This window comes from Aplysia californica, unplaced genomic scaffold (genome assembly GCF_000002075.1).
Source record: "Aplysia californica isolate F4 #8 unplaced genomic scaffold, AplCal3.0 scaffold00165, whole genome shotgun sequence".
Taxonomy (NCBI): domain Eukaryota; kingdom Metazoa; phylum Mollusca; class Gastropoda; order Aplysiida; family Aplysiidae; genus Aplysia; species Aplysia californica.
This window is the reverse complement of record NW_004797435.1, coordinates 1,198,448-1,206,330: the sequence shown is the minus strand read 5'-3', so window position 1 is coordinate 1,206,330 and position 7,883 is coordinate 1,198,448. Positions and strand designations below refer to the sequence as shown.

Sequence of the window (7,883 nt, the reverse complement as noted above, 5' to 3'; positions counted from 1 at the left end):
CAAACCCCATGGCTCACATTCTTCTTCTACAAAGACTATCAATATTTTCATAATCAGCTAAACCGTGTTTTATTAATGATTAATGCTCAATTTGCAACTTTTCTCATTATAACAAATGTCTCAGCAGAAGATAAAAATGGTTTCAGAAAGTATAAAAGTAAGTTAAAACCTTGCGTTGCTCAATTTACAGTAGATAAGTCATCCATTCATTGCAAAGTTCAGATTAATTATCTTTTTGTCATTTTTGTCGAATCATTCTTAATAAGTAGAAGTTGTTGGGTTTTTGTTGGGTGGTGAAGAGTTAGCTTGTGGTAGGTCAGCACAATAAAACTTTCATTTCTCCTCAGGAAGATTGTTTAGATAATAGTCACTGTGGAAAAAAAGAAAAGAAAAGAAAAGAAAAAAAACACTACAGTGCATCAGCCACTCCCTGTTGGTCTGAAATAACTTGTTAAAGAAAGGTTCAATACAAAACAAATCTACTTTTAAAATTGACAATGTTATGTTCAAAGACAGATAAAAAGTTAGTGTTATCAATTTCTAGTCACATCTGCAAAAGATAGTGCTAAAATACATAATATACAATAACTTGTTCTTCTTTTGCTAAACCATCATTATTAATCACTGTTATAACATTTCAATAGAAATTCTGTCCACGTACATGTATCACATGCCTAGATGGCTCCATAAGATTACTTTCAAAATAGTTAGAAGTGGATAAAACAAAGCATAAAATATCACAGAGTAATGCTGATATGCAATTCTTTTTATGGACGGATCTCAGGAATGGCAAAACATTAAGATATGAAAATATACTAGTACTAGTACTTGTGTGTATATTTATCACATTAAAACAGCAGGAAGATACCACTAGGGTTATACTCAGATAATGCTAAATATCACAGCTGATAAAGAAACATAAGCAGAAAACATGATACACTGAATGCTAAAATCTCCAGAGAATAACATGTATTTCTTTAAATATAGTTTTGTCCACAATGGGACTGAGACATATGGAATGTTGTAGAACATGTCATACATTGACCCTCAAATAATAATACATTATATATATAGAACACAGCAGACAATACCTTCTAAAATTCTAATTTACAGGAAATACTTACCTTCAAATAGATTGTCAAAAGAGGAGATATTGATCTTCGTAACTACATCCTATATTCTACAGACAAAACTGTAGCTGGTGTTCAACAGTAATAATGCATGTCAAACCATACCCAATTTTTTTTTTTAATTTTTTATCATATCAAAGTCATGTTGCAAAATGTTCATTTGTCAGTCAAAATGGGTAATACTTTTAATTTTATTCCAACATGAAGAAGATATAACAGAAATCTCATCAGTCATCACAGATTTTTCTTTAAAAGCTAAAGGAATATTATATCATAAACAGCAGTCAGGGATGTTCTTGCTCCGCTCGTGGTAAGCAAAACATGAAATATTTTATGAAAGAAAAGAGTGAAAACATAGAGCATACCAAGTAATATTTTTCCAGGTAAAGTAAGCTGTAATTGTTACCGACCACGCAAGACAAGTGCTTTAAAAAATTTTTTTTTACAAAAATGAGATATGAATTTTAAAATGCGTTAGTTACTTTCTTCGTGTTGTCTAAAAAAACACAAACTAAAGTAAGTTTTCACACTTTCCCCAAACTTCCGTGTTTTTCTTCTTTAATCAGCATGACCAGTTGCTTGATTATTTTTATCCGAGAAGAACCTAAGAAAAAAATTCCACAATACTTTTTAAACACAAAAAATGAACCTGGTTCTTCAGCATAAGAGACAAGAATAAATTACCATATGCTACAAGTAAGTCAATAAACCCAGAGGAAACAGAAAAAAAAATTCAACCACCTGATGATTTTTAGAGTTAGTAAACAGACCTTACTCTTTCAGTCATGTTTTTATTGATCCAGCATTCAATCATATAGAGACCATTTAAATCAAGAGTAGATTAGGAACTAATATGTTGATGATGATGGCCAGAGAAGTTGAAAGAAACCCCCAAGAGCAGATATCCCCCAAAAAGTATTCCTTGCAAAAGTATTAAATTAAAAACGTTTCAACATCAGGTCCACTTGTGAGATAAAAGTAAAAATAACACAAGTATTGTGAAGGATTTAAAACATATACATATAAAATTGTGAAGTTAAATCCAAAATTTGAACTTGAAGAAAGCTTGCATGTCAGGGTCATCCACCGATTTGTTATTAACACCAGCGTAAACTTTCTTGAGAAGATCATTCTTCATCTTCTCTTCCAGAATTTTTGTGTAGCGCTCGAGAACGCCTGTGATTTAAAAAAAAAGATAAACACAAACAGAATAAGACCAGGCAATGCCACTTTCAACTGAAAGAACTAGTGAACACACTGAAAAGATAAAATTTCTTACAATACATCTTTAAAAATCGTAGTATTGAGTCCTGGATGGATGGATGTGCGTTAGATGCACAGGGAAGAAAAAGTGACGCATTTTTTGGGAGATTGCTCAGATGAGTTGGGTAAGATGTTCCCTCCTGACAAATTAATTACACAATTACAGCTTAAACACACACTATAATTATTAAAAAATAGACATTTGACCAAAGTAAGTGAATTTTCATATCTTAATCATTGTCATTTTTCCAAACATATAAATGTTAACGAGAATCCTCGCAAACCCACCCATGTCTCTATACGAAGCTAAAAGAAAGTGTAGTTTGGGTAACTGTTAACCCATCTATGGCAGCCCTGTACTGTCACAGATGGTCAGGGTGGTGTGAATGTGAAATTTCACGGCTGCTTGTGAAAGTGCTCAAATTGTGCCCTTGTATGAAAACTTTTCAGGGTAGTCAGAGGGGTGAAATTAATTCGACCCCTGACTTCCACCCTGATCATACGGCCAGCTGAGAAAAAGTTCATTTTTGGGTAGCCTGAGATGATAGACGACAGGAAGGAACAACGTAAGTATTGCTAATTCAAGAATTCTATTCTCAGACATTGAATTTTTTGTTGACTCAGAAAAGTTTAAGTCAAAATTTTAGAAATATTCTCAGTCACTTACCAACTCCATACACTTTTCCATATGCTATTAGGTTAGTTGCAAGTCGCTCATCATCAAACTTTTGCTCTTTCATCAAGATGCGAACAATCTCCCCGAATATGAAACCATCATCAAAAGTAAGATTTTCAGAGATGGGGAATTTGCAATACACATCAACTGCTTCCAAGGGGTTGGATTTGCTCAGCATTTCAGCACTTTCGATGTATGCATCATGCACCTGTATATTGAAACAAGAATGTGAAATCAAATATTTATTTTACCACCCCTTGAATCAGTCTACAACCAGGTCAATGGATGAAGGTATAAATAAATGAGATACGACACAATAAAAAATTTCCATCAACGAAGATGATATAGTGTTGTTACCGACAGTAAGTTAGTATCGCAACAAATAAATTCCTGTAATTGACAGATTAAGGACAACTGAAACACTAAAAGGAGCACAAAAAAGCAGACCACGCTGGAATTATCATCAGCCCCTCCCCTTAAGATTCGTACAAGAATTCTTCAAAGGATAAAAAGTGAGAAAATCAATATAGTGGCAGTGTAATAAAAGCTACAATTTGATCTGTCAGAATCATGACAGTAGAGAATAGCAAAAGTGACATGAAAAGGCCTCACAATATAACAGCAGTTTCACAAGGAGATGCAAAACAGAAAAGAAAAGAAATAATAAGATATTTAAACTCCTAGAAAACTTCAGTTATTAATAAAATTTAACGACTAGATTTTAGTATACAATAGATTCAAGAAGAAAAATATTGACAAAATAACACAAAAGAGGAAAGCTTGCAAGGTATATTTTACCTCTGGGGCCATGTCAATAACCTCGGCATAATATTTTTTTGCTTCATTCGGTTCATTGGCAGCCCTCAGTACCCGAGCCAAGCCCAACCTTGCCTGGTACGACTTGGGATTTGTGATCACAACCTTCTTTGGAGCTGCTTTGACTTCTTCTTTCTTTGGCTCTGGTTCAGGAGCTGGACAAGGGCAAGCAAAAAAGTTAACTGTGATTCAGTGTCTTGTTGAATGCAGGTTCTCGCTATGTACTTGTTGGTGGTTGTTTTGGTGGTTGTTGCTTTGTTCAGGAAAACTGAGAGGCCAAGAGCAGAATAAAAAGAAATCCAAGAGTCTGATTTGAAAAGTCCACAGTTCAACTCTCATCTAACTTTTTCTATGTTGAATCCTCTATAAATCCAGTCTAACATCTACTGTTAGAGGAATGTTATTCCCCAAAGCACAACACAAACCAGAATTACATCACCATATTTTTTTGTTTTTACAGTAGTGATTATTTATTATATGATGTGCTGAGAAATGATCCTCTACCCCCCCCCCTCCCCCCCCCCCATCACCCCCAATTTTCTACATGACATGTATTAACATATCATCGTCATTTGCGTCATTTGATACCCTTAAGTTGCTCACCTTTCGTTTCTGCTGGTGGTTCTTGTTTCTGAGCAGGTGCAGGTGCAGGTTGGGCTTTCCCTCCCTGTCCACAAACAAAGAAAGTTTTAAATTCTTTTTTCTTTACATCATGACTGTGACAAGTACACAGTATTTCTCTATTTCTCTTTTTCAGCCAATAAAATAACCCGAATTATAAGGACCCAAGCTACCTGTACTCTTCTGTGCACCAAACATGTACCTCAATGTAAATCTACCAGTATAAGGCTGTAGGCCCAGAGGGTTGAAATATGAACCATTACGTTCACTTTCTGGAATCTATAAATTAACAATTCATGATCAAAATTACTTCTACCTATTTCTTTACATACAAATTACTTGTTCTGATTTGAAAAGCTGCGACTATAAGATGCAATTAGCACATTACAATTTGGATAAGAAACTATGCTCTGATTGAATGAACTTTCTATCTTTTTTAATTAGAGATGCAAAAGTTGTTAAAGCAGCAAAGTTAAGTTTGTCCTTTCCTAAATCAATGAAGACTTATTCAGACTTCTTTAGCTGTGTAACAAGAGATTGTGGAAAATACAATGAAATATTTTCCTATGGTAAACTTTATCAGTAGGCTTATAATAAACTTTATCAGTAAACTGCAACACAGAAGTTATTTTATCAAGTATCTCCGTCAGATCACTGAGATATGCTGCATTCTATTCAGCCTGCATTGGCCCTGACCGGAAGGGTTGAAACAGCCCTATCCAAAAATTATCTAAATTGCCTCAAAGCAGACATTAAAGTTTTACAAAACTTTATCATAAATAAACACTAAAAAGTGATTGAGAGCTAGATTCTTACCCTGGCAGGGCCTCTGGCAGCTGGTGCCCCTCTGGCAGCTGCTCCACCTCGAGCTGCAGGACGTAAAGACAGGAACGAGAGAAAAATATACACATTAAACAATGGGCAAATTTCAGTTTCTGAATTATAATGTTCTTTAATGGTAATCAATCATCAAAGCAGAGTACTGAAAAACTCAATTTTATTAGTTGTGTCTGAACTGTAAACTAATACACTGAGGCAACTTCTGCCCCAAATTCTCCCCTCATTAATATTTTACAGTAAAGAATGGTTGAGAGAGTATTACTACTTTCTCTTTAATCATCCCATCAATTTCAATCAAGCTTCTTTTATGTTGATATTCGGTATAGGGCATTGAACATCCACAGAGTGCACATACGCTATTTATAATGTTCGAGAACTATGATGATTATTATTATTGTTTTTGTTAAATCATTATTATTGAATTATTATTATCATTCTTATTATACTGTTATTGTTTAGTATTATAACGTAATTAATTGTTTTATTTACCATGTGCATGAACTTTAAACATATCATGAAGTCTATTCAACTTCGAGAGGGGAAAGTTATTCAAAACCCCTTTGATATTACGCCCATGTAAAGATGGAAAACAAATGGGTTTGTTGACAACAATGGGATCAAAGCAAAAAAGATGAGAAATGAATGAAAGCAAGTACATGTATAAGCACCATAGCTACATTAAAAGAAATACACCAGTATCTCTAAAAAGTGCCAAAGAGGGTATATGAAATTATGCATTTTTTACATTTGAATACACAGATGACTTAATAATAATTGTAATGGCAGAGCAGATTAGAAATAACAGGAATCACTACAACAGTAATGAAATGTGGCTGAAATTGTTAGGACAAAGCTTCATGTTAACACTTTGAAGGCATTGTCAACAGACATCTAGAAAAAAAAAAGAGAAAATTTATCTGTTTTTAAAATACAGTAGTCTCCACCTAAGATCCCAGTGCTCAGACGCAAGGAAATACGGAATCTAAGGCGAACCGGGATCTTAACCGACAAACCCAAGGAAAAATCTATGGTGACCCATGTTAAGGCTTATAATCGGTAAAATGGTCTCCCTCCAATCTACAATGAACTGACGTGCCCCCTGGGTGGGTTTATGATATATGGCGAGCAAAGAGTGATGACCTATCATAAGGCATAGTGGCATGAGGCATGCCATTTTCACTTATTATCTTATTGTGTGTCTCAATATCTATGCTTATCCAGTTGCTCCTCCTCTTTACCTGTTGAAAATTTATACTTTTCCTTCTCTAACCAAGTTCCCTCACCTTTGTCGTTACGTACCACTACATTATGACCACATCAATTAAAATTCAGTCTGTCTCACAAATTCAGGAGTAGTGACAACTGCTGCAATGGTCAGGGAAGAGTTCACAGTTCGATGTGACCCCGCCTGGAGCGAAGTGATGTAAGTTTAGGGGAGAGCTCAGATGCGAGTGCGATGTTTGGAGAAAACAAACGTGTCAGTCAGTTCACACCTCTGTGTGATCCCGTCTGGGGCAAACATTGCACCGCTTCATCGGTGTATGTGATCGCATTCACAAGAGTGGCTTATCTTTGATGGGACGGGCAGTTCATTGATCTCAACTTTTTACTCTTGGTTGATCAGCTGTGCCCGCCCGAGGTTTTTGTTCAGTAAATTATGATCTGAAATGCGAGATCTTAGCCAAATGTAGACTTTCAGAGTGAATCAGAGCAGGATCTTAGGGGTGACTTTTGTATAGTAAAAATTCAGTTTTCTTAAAACAGCGGGATCTTAAGTGAATCGGGATCACAAACAGTGGGATCTTAGGCGGGGACTACTGTACTGTGAAAAAATTGAAAATTTCTACATTAGTCGAAAGAGAGAATGAAAAGACCTAAAATGCACAAAGAAAAAAAAACAAAGATTAAACGCTTTACATATTAACTTGTCCTACTCAGCTCAGACTGTGGCATTAAGAAAGTTATTTCAGCCATCAAATACCTTCATCAACATGACATATACAAAGATACAAAGCTGTTGAATCAAAGATGAGGACATTTTGGAGGTCTAGGCTATATATAGCTCTATGCACAAATATTAAAAAGGTTAAATGGGGAGTGTACTTCCTTGTGTTGAAAACATTATAATCTTATCTTTTCCTTATTTTTCTTCATACACACAAAAAAGTAATTCTAAACATAAAGAATGGAAATAGAATTAACTGACATAACTATATTCTTTCTTTATATCTATCTTAAGTTGTTGTTTGTTTACCACTTTACAAATACCAAATATTGATCTTTAAGATTTTACCCACATGAGCATACTCCTTTCTTGTAAAGCAAAAGTATCATCCAGAAAATAGTTACTGCACAGGAACAAGCTGAAGGAAAGACTACCTGTTTCGATTCAAATGGCAAACATAGTTTTTATTTTTTTTCTCTTATCCACTCATACGTACACAGACAGTATACAATATCTTTCCACAATTGTTATGGTGTTTTATTTAAATTCTGGAAAATAACTCCCTTTCCCAGCTTCCTCCTCATTTCCCACT

At 34.8% G+C, this 7,883-nt stretch overlaps 1 protein-coding gene across 1 annotated transcript in view; it reads right to left on the bottom strand.

The window, feature by feature from the left end:
- Window positions 1–1,565: 1,565 nt before the first annotated feature.
- LOC101863019 overlaps window positions 1,566–7,883 on the bottom strand; it is a 23,275-nt gene continuing 16,957 nt past the window's right edge. Inside the window, exons 16-21 of the mRNA XM_035969653.1 lie at window positions 7,328–7,410; window positions 5,323–5,456; window positions 4,489–4,552; window positions 3,868–4,040; window positions 3,061–3,277; window positions 1,566–2,306 (exon numbers count right to left, since the gene is read on the bottom strand). Of these exons, the coding sequence (XP_035825546.1) occupies window positions 2,167–2,306; window positions 3,061–3,277; window positions 3,868–4,040; window positions 4,489–4,552; window positions 5,323–5,456; window positions 7,328–7,410 (811 nt within the window). The 3' untranslated portion in view covers window positions 1,566–2,166. The remainder of the gene's footprint in view (window positions 2,307–3,060; window positions 3,278–3,867; window positions 4,041–4,488; window positions 4,553–5,322; window positions 5,457–7,327; window positions 7,411–7,883) is intronic.